The following is a 15,910-nucleotide window of genomic DNA, read 5'->3' on the forward strand; positions in this document are numbered from 1 at the left end:
TAAGATTTCTGATTCCTTTGACAGTAGGAAAATCTGACAACATTTGGCCCACACTCGTAGATGGCAACGACCAGCTAGAGCACACAGTAAAATAGGTGTTCCTTTTTATAGGAGGCAGGCACCCTCCAGTCTCCTGCAGACACATCACTTTTACTTCTATCACACCTGGCCCTATTTCTTCATTTCCACTGTCTGCCTTAGACCCTGTAGGCATTTGAGTTTGCAAACCCTGTTCTAATGAAAAGTTACCTGTATGAGCACAGCAAACAGAAACAGCATTACTCTAAGTAAGACTAGCAAGGGGAGGAAGAGGAGTGGGAGGAGAAAGGGATTAATGGAGGGTACAGTGGAGGGGGGGAAGAGAGAGAAGGAAGGGGAGAAGAAGCTGTTCCTGCCTTCAGAGAGCTTACAATCCAGCAGACCAGTACTGGAAAATTTAAAAGCAACAAGTCAATGAATGCAAAACAATGCAACAGACAGTAAATAATATGAAATGAGCAGGCGAGATAATCCGGATGGGAAGAAAGGAGGAACGTGGATCTTTTAGGTAAGAAATGTTAAAGATAAAAAACAAACAAACAAAAAACAAGTGGAAACTAGCCAGGTCTACACAGGCAGGGACCGCTTGGATGATGGCATGAATAGACAGAATGATTAGCTGATGGGTTAACTGGAATAAAAACAGCAGGACTAGAGCAACACTTGATCAAATGATGTTTCAGACATGCACGGGTTTCCACAGGCATTGTATCTCCCTGACCCTCAGCCAACATCTCAGCTCCACTGAGGATCCTTCTGAAGAGAATCACTGTAGGATGATATTTCAATTGAGCATCTTTCTGAAGCTAGTCTGAGGATCAGAAAGAACATGACACAGTCAGGACCAGGAATTCGTAGGCTCCCTTTCTGTGCCTTACTTGTGTGCATATCAATTTGAAGGGGAAAAAGAGGGCAATTTTTAAAAGGAGGGGATAAAAAAAGGAAAGATAATGGAAAAAGAAGCCAAAAGAAAAGACAAAAAGCACACAGTAAGCTTGTTTGAAAGCATAAGCCAGTAGCCACAGATGAACATCACTGCCTCCTGTCCAGCATGATCCCCGAACTCTGCTCTGAGGGACCTCATACTCATGGAGCCCGGCTCACTCGTTTACATCGCCTGCCAATATCCGGGAAGCCTCCTGAGGGCTCCTTGGTGCTGAATTTGCTTACCTGAGATTTTTGGAAAGGGTTTCGCCTGGAAGACTCAAAGGTGGGATAAATTGGTCGGGTTGATGCCCGCTGGGCAGGATCTTGGCACACAAATCCTGAATGGAGAATGGGGAACATTAAAACCTGTCATTTTCTAAGAAATCAGCAGGTTGACCTGCACCTTTTTTTATGATGCACTAATTCAGCACATCATAAAAAATATGATGAGAACATTACAGAGATCTGTTCTCAAGAGGATCAGGCATGGCTCTCCCACATGCACATTCTGCCTCAACTTTGAGCCGCCAGAGCTGGAGAGAACAAGAAAGGGAAACACACAGTTACATCAACCTTCCTCACTGGGGAGCTGAGACGTGACGCTGATGGAAGAGGAGTGCAGGTTGGATGAGCTTCAGCATGAAGGTGCAGACCATCATTTAAAAACACACAGTTGTTAATACACATTATTTTAAAGTGACTTCCTGGATGGTGTCTGGAAAATAATGTTTTTACCGGGAGAATCCGGAAGCAAGTGAGGAGTCTTGTCCAGCTGCAGGATCCACTTCTGGAACTGTTGAAGGTGTTCTCCTGGCAACTTTCAAAATGAGCTTTGCAGGGGGATACATGGTGATGGAAGGAGACTTGACTTGGGGTTGTGAACACACAATACAACATACAGATGATGTGTTATAGACGTGTACACCTGAAACCTACATGATTTTATTCACCAATGTCACCCCAATAAATTCATCGTAAAAAATCAACAACAAAAAAGAGCTCTGTAGCCTTTCCATGGCTTACGAGATTAGGCTTGGACTAATTTCACTTGCATCCTAAAAGGAAGCAGATTCCCGTCCAAGGAGAACAGAGTACCTAAGTTTTACAGCTTTTGCTGGTACACCAAGTACTAGTTCATGTCAAATATATTTTATTTTGTCTTTTTAGAATACTTAAAAAAAAAAAAAACAGCAACAAACAACAACATATCCACCTGACTGCCCATCTCCATTTCAAAGTTTTGGTTTATCTACTCAAAAGGGGATTTTTGCCGTGAACTGCTTCCGTTATAACTACTTCAGTTATAGCCGCCGCAGCTCGTGTTGACACCAGCAGAAATACAGCCAGCCTCCTTCGTACCAAAGCCTCTTCAGTGGGTCTCACTGTCCCAGCTCAGAGAAAAATATTCTTTCTCCAGACCTTTGCATGATTCTCTTCCTCAGCTCATAATTCCTGTGCCCAGGAATTAGGTCTCAGCCCTAGTTGTGGTTCAACCTCAGGACAGGATGGAGCCAGGGGGAGTAGAACACATAAACACTTCCCTGAAAATATAATTTTTTGGTACAAGACATCCAGCATGGCTTAGGAACTGCCAATTGGCAACACCTATGGAGCCTGAAAAAATGGACGCTCTGGATAACTTTTATGTGCGATTTCAGAAAACACCACTACTCACCTACAACAGTGAACATATCTGAAATCATACTGGCTTTAATCTTTAGGTCCAGAGGGGCATCACTAACAGAAAAGAGAAAGAAAAGAGCAATCGATAATTTCATAGGTTAACATAATAGCTGCCCCTAACGGGCCCCAATATAGCAAAGCTTCCAAATGTTGATGAGCAGCAACACATAAAGCACATCCAATCTGTGGAAAAAGAAAACGAAATCTGGCAAAAGTACTAGAAATAAAAGCTTGATGTTAAACTCATCCTCTGTAAGGCAGGCCCAGCACCAAGGCGTTGATTCCTTGACATGCAATCTTTTTAGTCGAGAAGGTCTTGTGCAATTCAAATTTTGCACAAGTCAAGAATACTGCTTCATTATCACTGCAGACTTTAGAGGTTCAGACTTTTTTATGAGGTGCCCATCAATGAAATTATTTTTTTACTGATGCAATAGTCAAATCACATTTGCATGCCACAGAAGAAACTTTGGCTCTCTGGACTTTTTTTAAGGCATCATTTTCTGTTCTAAGTCAATCTTCTTAAGCTTGCAGGCTTGCAAATGTGGGCAAAATAAATATAAACTATCCCAAAATCTGACCAAATGATGCAGCAGGAGCCCACGTGGAAACAGAAACAGCACAGACTGAAAGCTGGAGGCCCCCGTGTGGTGGTGCCTGCCATGTTGGCTGTGCTGCGGAGGCGTTTCCCCGTGAGCCCAGCATTCCGGGGCCTCTAACACCGTATGTGCTGGGCGAGCTGATAGAAGCTGACTGGCCAGAAGTGTAGCACCACATCTGAAGCATCTGCAGTATCTGGCTCCACACCTTACTACTGGGATTAAGCCAAACTCCCACTCCACAAAGTAGTCTATCTGTCTTCATTTGATTCCCTGGCATTTTGCCAACATTGCTCATCCTTAACAATGCAGGAGCTGGGTGGTCTCTGAAATGAATCTCCAGGATTCCCTAGCTGTTTAGAGAAGCATATAACAAACAGAAACTCTGGCTCTTGCTGCAGATATAAGCAGAATCTCCTCTAGTATTAAAAAATGTTTCTTACCTTCTTCTGCATAATAGACAGGTTAAAAATTATTGGAAATGTTTAAACTTTAATCTTGGGTGAATACCAGGACAAAAGGACCAGCTGTTATCTACTCTACCCTAGGCCCAGCTCTATAAGTATCTTTATAGTTTATGTGGATTTGAGTCTGTATAAGCTCTTCATAATAAAGGAAATACAATACCACATGTATTTCTTTAGCCTTAGCAGAACACCTATAAAGTTGAGAGAGAGAGAGAGAGAGAATTGGGGATAAAAATGTAAAAATGAATGCAAGAAGCATCCTTTAAAAGCCCAGTAAGACAGTAAACATAAAGCACAAATTGACTAGTAGGATAGGGATCCATGGCTGCCAAATGGACTTTGACAACATACCACAAATCTCCCAAATTTAGAAATTCTAGGCATCTCTATCTAGTAACTAGGGGGGAAAAAATCTTCTAGTGCCAAGAGAAATGACAAAAAATAAAAAATAAACTGTGTTTAAGTGCTATTCACTAGAGGGTTCTCCTTTGCTATTAAATAGAACAGACTACTTACCAAGCCAAAGAAGGAGAGAGATTCACTTCCAACAACCAGGGCTTCAGAGTAGAATCTATGAGCACGTCAAAGCCATAGAGTTCTAGAAATACAACAACATGATACACAAGATCAGTTTCCATGTCACAACCAAACAAAGATCTGGAAGATTCAATCCAATCAACTCCCATCAGAGGCCTAGAAACTTGCTGAGTATCAGTAGTAAGAGGAAGCAGAAGCGGAGAATCTTTCAAGTTCAAGAGAAATTAATCAAGCTCTAGAGATAATAAGAAAACAATGCTATAAAAGAAAACCCCAGTTTTACCATCTACTCTATTGACATCCTGATGCTAGAGGTTAACAGCATGGTTCTGCTGTGTCATGGGTTAAAAAAAAAAAAAAAGTTGGAAGAGGAATGCCACAGTGCACCCAATATCAATGCCGCTTTGGGCTTGTTCTGGGTTGTCTGCCACCACTTCCCCATCACACTCTGAAAACAGAAAAGTCTGTTGAGGGCCTCTCTCTAGGATCCTTCCATCACATTTTCTTAAACCACGATCTTGCTTTAGCAATCTAGTCAAGAAGACATCTAAATGTAAAATGTATTTATTTTCTCCCCTTCTCTATGGTTTCAATTTCCCTTTGAAGACAGAAAATAACACAGAAAGGATGAAAGACAGAAGAGAAAGGAGAGAGCCAGTGACAGCCGAGCAGGACCGTGACAGCCACCCTGCACCTCCTGGGGGAGCGGGAATCACATGTCCATGGCTCTGGATTCTTCACTGATTCTCTCCCCTAACTCCCCAATTGTTGCAGAGAGCAGAGCAAGAACCATGAGCAGCCTTTTCTCCCAGAATGCAGGGATGAGCTAACTTTGTAATAACCTCAGTGGACAACCTTTATTCTCATTATTATTACTACTATGACTCTATACTGCTGGTGAGAATGCAAACTAGTGTAGCCACTGTGGAAAACAGTATGGCATTTCCTCAAAAAGTTAAAAATGGAACTCCCATTTGACCCAATAATCCCGCTTCTAGGACTATAGCCCAAGAAACCAGAAACACCAATCAGAAAGGATATATGCACCCCTATGTTCATAGCAGCACAATTTACAATAGCTAAGATTTGGAAACAGCCTAAGTGCCCATCAGCAGATAAGTGGATTAGAAAATTGTGGTACCTCTACACAGTGGAATACTATGCTGCTCTAAAAAAGAAGGCATTCTTACCATTTCCAACAGCATGGATGGAACTAGAGAGCATTATGCTAAGTGAAATAAGCCAGTCAGAGAAAGGTAAGTATCACTCATATGTGGAATATAATGAACAACATAAACTGATGAGCAAAAATAGAATCAGAGTCACTGAAGCATCAAACAGACTGTCCAACCTATGAGGGAAGGCGAGGAGGTGAGAGGGTAAGAGATCAACCAAAGGACTTGTATGCATGCATATGAGCATAACCAATGGACACAGAGTGGGGGAGAGGGGAGGGAGGGCATGTGCTGGTGGGTGGGGACGGCTGGGGAGAGATCAATGGGGGGAAAAAGGAGACGCATGTAATACTTTTAACAATAAAAAATTTAAAAAATAATAATAAATAATAAAAGGAAAAACCTAACTGCAAAATCTACAAGTCCATATTAGTATCATAAAAGCAAGAGAGAATAAAATGTGAGTCTGATTCAAGAAAAATAACGTTCTCTTCAGATTTTAAAAGCTGAAGCACAGGGTTCAACTGTTTCATAAAGTAGTAATATTATCAATAATAACAGTATGAGGAACAGGATGAGAATAATGATTGATCCACATATTGATCAGATTTGCAGAATCAATCACAAATGAATACAAATTGAAATCAGAATAGAGACTCACTATTTCAACACCTCACATTAAATAGCTAACACATTCACTTAACTATATTCCAAATTAAGAGGCAAATTCCAAGAATTTCATTTGAAAGGCCGAGAACCAATATTCTGGAAAGGAAAAAATATAACCCAAAGGAAGAAAATATCCTTTACGGTGATAACTTAATTTTTACTCAGGTGAATAAAATCCATCAATCTCATAACAATCTCATAATCAGCTTTGAATCTAACTACATCTTATTCAGGCCCAGGTTGGATCTACTATCATTTAAGAGTGGGATAAGTTAGCCAATCGGTGTGGCTCAGTGGTTGAGCATTGACCTGTGAACCAGGTGGTCATGGTTCGATTCCCCATCAGGGCACATTCCCAAGGGTTGGGGGCTTGATCCCCAGCAGGGAGCAGCAGGAGGCAGCCGACTGATGATTATATCTCTCTATCCCTTTCTCTTCCTCTCTCTCTGAAATCAATAAAAACATATTTTTTAAAAAGAGTGGGATAAGTCCCTGATAGCATTACAACATGGTGCAAAGCCCAGCTCACCTAAGAAACTGGAATTGGGGGAAAGAAATGGGGTGAAAAGACAGCATTTGTATCAGGCTTATCTCTTAAAATCATCGGCTCAGCTTAAAAATAACAATTTAGGTCCTTTACAGGCTACTAGAGTCTTGATTACCTTTTTAACTTATGATTGGTCTCTTCTGTGGACATTAAAGATTTTAAAAGGAAAGAAGCAGGTTGTACTGAGAATATTAAACTTCCTCACCTTTCAATGTTGTGTGTTTTAGCTGCAGTGTCTAGAATTTCAAAACTTCAGATTCCAGGGTGACATCTCCCAGTGTTCCTGTCATTGAGGGGTGCAGGCAAGCTGGGCTTTCCCAGTTCTGAGCTACTTTCTCTGTTCCTCTGTGTTGCCCTCATCATGACAGGAGAGCAAGTAGTTTTGAAAGACTGTTGCTACCACCTTAACATTTCCACAGGAACTTTTTCCTTGGTGAGAAATATTTCCTTAGCCCCCAGCCAAATCAAAACAAACTTGAAAATTATACTAGTGAATGGTAAGAAAAGCTTGGCTCCACTTCTTACTTTACATTAGCATCCTCACCTTCCTATTTCTGTAACGCAGCTGCCTTAATTTTCTTCATGCCTATTCACTCCCCAACCCATAAGAACGTGCTCTGCTCCCACTCTCTAACAGACCGTTCTCACTATGATCACCAAACACCGCCTTACTGCTAAGCCCAAGCATCTGAAGCTGTTGACCATCCCTTACTTATTGGAACTTCCTTCTCCCTTGGTTCCAGGACACTGCTCTCTGCTGGTTCTCCTCCTCCTCCCTCTCCTTTGTTTGTTCCTTCTCTTCTGCCCAGCTAATCACTGGCAGGTTTGCCAGGGTGGTTTCCTCAGGGCCCTTTCCTTCTCAATTCTACTTCTCTTCTTGGGTGATTGATCACATGTATTCTCATGGCTGCAATTAATATTATGATGATGACATTCAAATCTACATCTTTAGTCAAGTGTCTCCAGGACACCAAATCCATAATTCCAACTGCCTTCTAGACAACTTCACTAGGACATCCCACAGATACTCAACACTCGGCAAAACATAATTCATTATCTTTCCCCAAAACCTATTTGGCGTCCTATTATTCTTCATCTTGAAAAATGGTAACCCCACCCATCAGTCTCCAAATCCAACATATTACCAGATCTCTCTTTATTTCTCTTTAATCCAGCCTTCTATGTTTTCTTTTAAGGTATAATTTACATAAAATGAAATGGACAGACCTTAAGTATACAATTTGATATGAGTCTTGATGATTCGATACACTTATATCCATCCACACAGAATATTTCCATCACCCCAGAAAGGTCCCTCATGTTCCTTCCTGGTAAACACCCTGCTTCCTCTGTCACACCCCCAATCACTATTCTTTTTATTTTATTTTTAAAGTCCTCCCCCAAGGATATGTTTACTAGTTTTAGAGATAGGAAAGGAGAGGGAGAGAGGAGGAAGAGAGAAAAAAACATTGATGTGAGAGAAAAACATGGGTCGGTTGCTTCTCAGATGCACCCCAACTGGGGACCAAACCTGCAACCAAGCTATGTGCCCTGACTGGGAATCGAACCCAGGACCTTTTGGTATATGGGACAATGTTCCAACCATCTGAGCCACACTGGCCAGGGCCCCCAATCACTATTCCTATTTCACTATAGATTAGTCTAGCTTATTCTAAAATTTCATATAAATGGAAGCATGCAGTATATACTAGTACTCTTTTGAGTCTGGCTTCTTTCATTTAGCATGTTTGTGAGGTTCATCCATCTACCATTGTTTCTTATTTTAAGATAGGCTTATTGAGGTATGTTTACATACAATGAAATTCACACTTAAAATGTACAGTTTGATGAGTTTTGACAAATGTATACAGTTGTTTAGCTGCCACCACAATCAAGATATAGAATATTTCTACCACAAATATGACCTTCTGCCCCTTTGCAGTCAATCCTCATTCCCTATCCACCAGCAACCACTTATCTGATTTCTGCCTTTTCCCACAAAGTCAAATAAATGGAATCATACTGTATTTAGCCTTTTGAAAATTATTTTCTTTCTTTTTTAAAAAAATATATTTTATTGACTTTTTACAGAGAGAAAGGGAGAGGGACAGAGAGTTAGAAACATCGATGAGAGAGAAACATCGATCAGCTGCCTCCTGCACACCCCCCACTGGGGACGTGCCCACAACCAAGGCACATGCCCTTGACCTGAATTGAACCTGGGACCCTCCAGTCCACAGGCCAACGCTCCATCCACTGAGCCAAATCTGTCAGGGCGAGAATTATTTTCTTTCACGTCACATGTGCTTTTGAGAGCTATCTATGTTATTATATGTATCAATCATATATTCTTTCCTTTTATTATTAAGTAGTATTCCATTTTATGGACATACCACAATTTATTTATCCATTCAACAGATGATGGACATTTGTGTTGCTACCAATCTTTGGTGATTATGAATAAAGCTACTATAAACATTCATGTACAGGTATTTATGTGAACATATGGTTTCATGTTTCTTGGGTCACATGGTAAGTATACATATATTACCACTGCGTACCTCTTACCTATGAAATGATTTCCCTAGCACGAGTCTCTCCCCGCTGTAGTCCATTCTCTACATGGTATCAGAATTACCTTTCTAAGACATAAATCTAATAGATAAAGACAGGCAGTGATTGTCAGCAATACACACTGATGTCAGGTTGGTTCCCGAAAGATTTTAAACTAGTCACTTCCAGTAATGTTGAACAGTTTTCCCTGTGTTGTAATTATATCATACCAAGCTTTGGGTCAAATCATGATAAAAGTTAAAGAAAATAGCCGAAACCGATTTGGCTCAGTGGATAGAGCGTCGGCCTGCGGACTGAAAGGTCCCAGGTTCGATTCCGGTCAAGGGCATGTACCTGGGTTGCGGGCACATCCTCAGTGGGAGATGTGCAGGAGGCAGCTGATCGATGTTTCTCTCTCATCGACGTTTCTAACTCTCTATCTCTCTCCCTTCCTCTCTGTAAAAAATCAATAAAATATATTTAAAAAAAAAAAGTTAAAGAAAATAATAATGATCCTATTGCTCCCCTGCTCACAAACCTCCAGTGGCTGGCTGCTGTCTACCAGATGAACTTAAGCATGTCAGGCCCCAACCTATTTCCATAACTTTATCTCCGGCCACCCCAACCTAGGCAGACCACATCTAGTCACAATGTCACATCGTTTCATGACACTGTTCTGCATGTCATATTCCCTCTGCAAGGAATGACTTTCCCTGGCTCCTCTAGGCACAGCTGGTAAGTCTTGTGTATCCCAAGAGCACTTGAGTCACCCACTACTTGTACTGTCATTTATCACTTCATGCCTGCTCCTCCCCACCACTCAAGGGCAGGGCCCATGTCTTATTCATCGTTATGTATCCAGCAGCCTACATCATAAAAAGAACATAGACAGCAATCGAGAAATACTGAGGTGGGGGAGAAAAGAAAATAGAAGGGAAAAGAAAAAAATTTTAAGTGAAAAATTGTATAATTTTTGAAAAAGACTAAAGAATTTGCAGGTACTCCCCCCAAATAACCCTAATCACAAGACGAAATATTCACAATAAAACCACCAACCATAAAGAAAATAAGAGAAATTCTTATTAGGATTTTGACATATCAAGGAAAAACTTGATAAAAGATGGCCTAGGGAGGGAAGGTAAAAAAATATTTCATAGAATAATAAGACATTCAAAGCCTGAAAGATTACTAAACATGTCACACCACTAATTTTGGAATCAATCTACTAACCCTACCCAGAAATAAAGTCCCAGTTGAAGCTATAATCCCTGAGGCAGTGGAGAGGGCTGACACTATCCAGGACTCGCTGTCAGGCAAATGCTATTGTAGAAAGGAAATTCTTTTCACCTTGGCTTTGGTTTTGATTTGAAAACCCAAGGAGGAAGTCTTTATCTGGGGTCCAGAAGGAGAATTTGGAAAAAAGCAGGTCAAGGTCCACAGGAAAATGAACTAAATAAAAGAAAAAGCCCAGAGCCAATTTGTTAACTAGTCCAATAAATCAACATGGTATCTGGCTACCATATGTAAAGGTAGGTTTGGAAGGAGTAGCTAGGACTTGGTACTGTTGGTTAGAGCAGAAAGAGTGCCCTTTCTCAGGCCTGATCTACTAGAAAGGATGCTATGGTTTCTCCTGAGATTTAGTTACAGGAGAGCAGGAGAATCCAGAATATGGGGCATGCCAGAAGTGGCCGGACACATCAGAACTTGTCTTTGTGTGGGTGGAGAAAGAGCCAGAGACCTGCCTCTCAAATTTGGTTTTGCCATTTAGGCCCTAGGACAGATTATTTAACCTCTCTGAATCTTCTTTCCTTATCTATTAACATGAGTAATAGTTTAGAGGAATAAAGAATATAACCAATGGAGAGTACTTACAAATAGTAGGTACTTTCTATTAAGTCCCCTCCACAATAAACTTCTCTTCCCATCTAAATAGAGCATGGGATGAACCAGACAAGAAGACTCGAAAAGTGAACTGTTTGATGACTTTCATTATTTTTGTTGCCATTGGCCAAGTAGTTTACATTGTTGGAGAATGTATATTGCCTGCTTCCATTCCTTTAACAAATATTTATGGGCCTTCTCTCTCTAAGAATGTCAGCTAACTCTGTGAAATGGTCTAGAGCAGTGGTTCTCAACCTGTGGGTCGCGATCCCTTTGGCAGTCGAACGGCCCTTTCACAGGGGTCGCCTAAGACCATCCTGCATATCAGATATTTACATTACGATTCATAACAGTAGCAACATTACAGTTATGAAGTAGCAACGAAAATCATTTCGTGGTTGGGTCACAACATGAGGAACTGTATTTGAAGGGCCAGAAGGTTGAGAACCACTGGTCTAGAACAATAGCAATGAAAGGTCAAACCAGCATTCATCCAACAAAGAGAGGCTTCCTGAGCCTGATTTATCCAGAGCAAAGATACCACTAGTCTCTGACCTAAACAAAGCCAGTCTCATCAATTTCACAAGCGGCATGACAGCGGGTTCATATGATCCCAGGCTCGAGAGGAACAGGGTCATAGCCTGTCACTTCAGCCATCTTCACACACAGATAAAATCAGTGTCAGCAGCAGCATCTTTAAAGAGCAGCTAACATCCTGTTGTTTTTGGCTGCTTTTCTCCAACTGGTCAAAAAAGCTGTTCTCATAGCCAGTCATCTCATGGTGCCAATTTCCTAAGCATATTTAAAGGGTTGCTGTTTAAGCACATATTTCACATGGTACCACATTTTCACAATCTTGAAGGCAATAAAAATTAGATTGTCAAAAATCTGTTTTACTGGGAAAGTTCTATAGCCCATATGGCTCAGTGGATAGAGCATTGGCCCGCAGACTGAATGGTCACGGGTTCAATTCTGGCCAAGGGCACATTCCTCGGATGTAGGCTTGATCCCTGGCCCGGGTTGGAGTGCCTACGGGGGCCAACCAATTGATGTGTCTCTCATATCGATGTTTCTCTCTCTCTGTCTCTTCCCCTCCCTTCTACTCTCTCTAAAAAATCAATGGAAAACTATCCTTGTGTGAGGATTAACAACAATGAAGTTCTAGAAATCAAGTCTTATGATCAAGATGACTTAATTGCCAAAACCCATCTTCTGACCCCTTCTCTCTAAGCTGTCTCTCTCTCATCTGAGTTCTTCACTCACTAGCTCTAGAGCCTGAAGAGTCTTAATTTCTCAGGATCTCAATTTCTTTTCTAGTTGTTCTCTGAGGTCCTTTCCAGATGTACACATCTATGAAAAAACATTAAATGGCTAAGTTCTGGATGGTTTGTGAAAGTTCCTAAGTCTACATTTACATACTAATAATACAATGCAAATATATATGTATACACACACACACACATATATGTATATATATATGTGTGTATATATACACTGAGTGGCCAGATTAATGACCAACTGACGTTTGTAGGCAAATTAGCTATAATTTCATGTTGAAGTTGCTAGAGGGCCAGACCATTATAAATAGGGAAGCAGGCTGTTTACCACGATAGTAGAAGTGATTGTTTTCTGAAGATATGGGTAAACAACACGATTTAACAGCCTTCGAACGTGGGCTGAGTGGCCAGATTATTATGACCGCCTGACGTTTGTAGGCAAATTAGCCATACACTGCATCGTGTGGGATATGGGAGCCAAAGGCCTGTTCGAACACCTTTGCTGTCTGCAGTTACCAAGATAAAACGTCTCCAATTCACACAGGAACACAAGGATTGGACAGTCGAGCATTGGAAAAAAGTCATGTGGTCCGATGAATCACGTTTCCAGTTGCATCATGCAGATGGCAGAGTGAGAATTTGGTGGAAACAGCATGAAAGCACGCACCCCACATGCATGAGTACAACCCTTCAAGCTGGTGGGGGGTGTTATAGTTTGGGGCATGTTTTCCTGGCATGATTTGGGCCCTTTAATTCGTGTGGAACAACGTCTGAATAGCACAACATACCTAAGTATCGTTGCTGATCAGGTTCATCCTATCATGTTGATGGTGTATCCCAATGGAGATGACTTCTTCCAACAAGACAATGCACCATGCCACGGTGCTCGTATTGTGCAGGAGTGGTTTCAAGAACATGAGGGAGACTTTACCTTGCTTAGGTGGCCCCCACAATCACCAGATCTCAATCCAATTGAGCATTTGTGGGACGAAGTTAAAAGAGCCATCAGGCAGCTGGTTCCACAACCATCAAATCTCACAGAACTGGACAGTGCTATTCATTAGGCATGGTGTCAGATTCCTCGCATCACCTTTCAACATCTCGTGGAGTCAATGCCAAGAAGAATCGCCGCAGGATCGAAGGCAAAAGGTGGCCCGACGAAGTACTAACAGGGTGGTCATAATAATCTGGCCACTCACTGTGTGTGTATGTATATATATATATATATATATATATGTGTATATATATATATATATATATATATACACACATATATATATATCCCCTATATAACAAAAGCCTAATATGCTAAGTGTCCGGTTGTCCAGTTGGCTGTTCAACCAATCAAAGTGTAATATGCTAATGATATGTTAAGGCCACTCAACCGCTCACTATGACATACACTGACCACCACGGGCAGAGAGTCGACCGGTCGACTAGTCGCTATGACGTGCACTGACCACCAGGGGGAAGACGCTCTGACTGGTAGGTGAGCTTGCTGCTGGGGTCCAGCCGATCGGGACTGAGCGAGATGGGCCAGACACACCCTGGGGTCCTCCCATAGTCCCTCCCCAGCTGGCCAACCTCTGTCTCTCCCTGGCCCCGATTGTGCACTGGTGGGGTCCCTCAGCCTGGCCTGCGCCCTCTCACAATCTGGGACCCCTTGGGGGATGTCAGAAAGCCGGTTTCGGCCTGATCCCACAGGCCAGGCCAAGGGACCCCCACTGGTGCACGAATTTGTGCACTGGGCCTCTAATATATATATGTATGTTACATGCCATGTACAATTTGGTTTGAAAGGAACAGACTCTTATCTATGCCCTGCACACAGCATAAAGTGAAAGGAAAAAAAAGTTCAATGCCTACTAAATAAATGAATGGAAATACTGAAGGTACCTGGAAGCAAAGTTGGGCATCAGACGGTAGGGTGAGAGAGAAATGATAGGACAGAAACACTTAGATAGCAATGGAATGCTCCTGGCAAGGATTCATAATGTGGAAAGGCAGAAACAGCAACCAAAAAAAAAAAAAAAAAATAGTGAACCCCATCACTGGACTATTGGCTTCCTCTAAAAGCACCAATGCTCTGTTCAAGCCAAATTCTTCTGGGAAACTCTCAATTCCTGTTTACTTTAAAACAAATAAAAAAAAAGGAAAAAACAAACAAAACAGCTTATTCCTTGTAACTTAAAGCCCATGGGAGGTTAGGAATCAGTGGGAGGCAAAGAGATCCACACAAATACACACACGTTTACAAAATCATGTCTGATGGGGGGAGGTTAACGAAGCACACAGAATCCCAGGGCTGACAGGAAGTGGAATTACAACCACAAAAGCCAAGAAAACAGTCAATAACTTAAAAAACTCCAGATGCACTCAGTTTATTAAAACTGAACACAAGTAGGGAGGGGGAAGGAGACCACGGGTGAGGACACAGACCTCGGGGGTATTCACCGAATCAGAGAAAGTCGCTGCTTACTTCACATCAGACCTTCGATTGCCATTAAGTATAAGAAAGTCTTAAGCTTCCAAAAGACAATCAAGCAATAAAACAAAATAGAAAAGGAAACATTCAGAAAAGCTTGTGATGATTCTAGAACAAAGATTTTTTACACCAAGAAATTTACCCTCACATAACAGCCAAGCAGATGTGGAAAAGAAACCTTTATTTATTTTTTTTGTCTAGTAAGGTTTTTGAAGTTGGAGTTACAGTCCCCACACCCTCTCCTCAAACAGTTTACAATAATTCTAAGAGCTCTAAGCCCTTACCAAATCAGATTTATTATGAAGCCTACTGTCGGGCCACCAAAAGGCAATGAAAACAAGTACCAATCAGTCACTCAACAAATATTTCTTAAACATCCTCTAACACAAAATGCTGCTATGCATGGGAGGGGCAGAGACGAGGGAGACACTGTTGCTGTCCTCAAAGAGCTTCCGGTCCAGTGGGGGGACAGACACATGACTGGGTACCGGGCCACATGCAGGAACCACTGCAGACTATGAACAGTGCTGGGGGTGGGGAGGTTAACTTCGACTGAAGACTCAGGAAAAACTTCTCCAAAGAAGTGATACTTGACTTCGTCTTGAAAGATGTCATAATCCGCTAGGTATTTCAGACACAGGATGAAGCAGGTGCAAAGGCAAAGGGTTAGCAAAGGACCTAGAGGTCCAGGGAGATGGTGAGAGGTTTGGTCTGGCAGAAAGAGGGTGAGAGGGGCAGGGAGACAGTGACTACTGAGAATTCACAAAGGCAAGCTCAGAGACTACCGGAGAGGTGGACGTGTGAACAAAACACCACAATACAATAGGAAAGAAAGATAATGGCACACGTAGAGAACATGAAAGAGGAGACATACAGGGCACTTTGTTAGACTAGGATTCCTAGAAGAGCAAGGTCGAGGTGAGTCTTAGGACCTAAAGAGGAATGTGCCGGGCAGACGGGAGAGTTTCCGAGCTGGAGAGCAGGCCTTACACAGAGGCACAGGCTCGGAGAGCTCAGTGGTACAGTCACATTACACGGTGTAAGAAGGGAAACCGAATTCTAGAAAAGCCA

The 15,910-nt window shown here is 41.9% G+C and overlaps 1 protein-coding gene across 24 annotated transcripts in view; it reads right to left on the bottom strand.

Annotated features, from left to right (window-relative positions):
• Positions 1-15,910, bottom strand: part of TTLL5 (tubulin tyrosine ligase like 5) — a 264,490-nt gene that overhangs the window by 190,141 nt on the left and 58,439 nt on the right. For all 24 annotated transcript variants that reach the window (XM_059689876.1, XM_059689822.1, XM_059689866.1 and 21 more), the window contains 3 exons: positions 4,232-4,313; positions 2,642-2,703; positions 1,210-1,304 (listed from right to left, as the gene is read on the bottom strand). In XM_059689876.1, the coding sequence (XP_059545859.1) occupies positions 1,210-1,304; positions 2,642-2,703; positions 4,232-4,313 (239 nt within the window). The remainder of the gene's footprint in view (positions 1-1,209; positions 1,305-2,641; positions 2,704-4,231; positions 4,314-15,910) is intronic.

This window comes from Myotis daubentonii, chromosome 1 (assembly GCF_963259705.1).
Source record: "Myotis daubentonii chromosome 1, mMyoDau2.1, whole genome shotgun sequence".
Taxonomy (NCBI): domain Eukaryota; kingdom Metazoa; phylum Chordata; class Mammalia; order Chiroptera; family Vespertilionidae; genus Myotis; species Myotis daubentonii.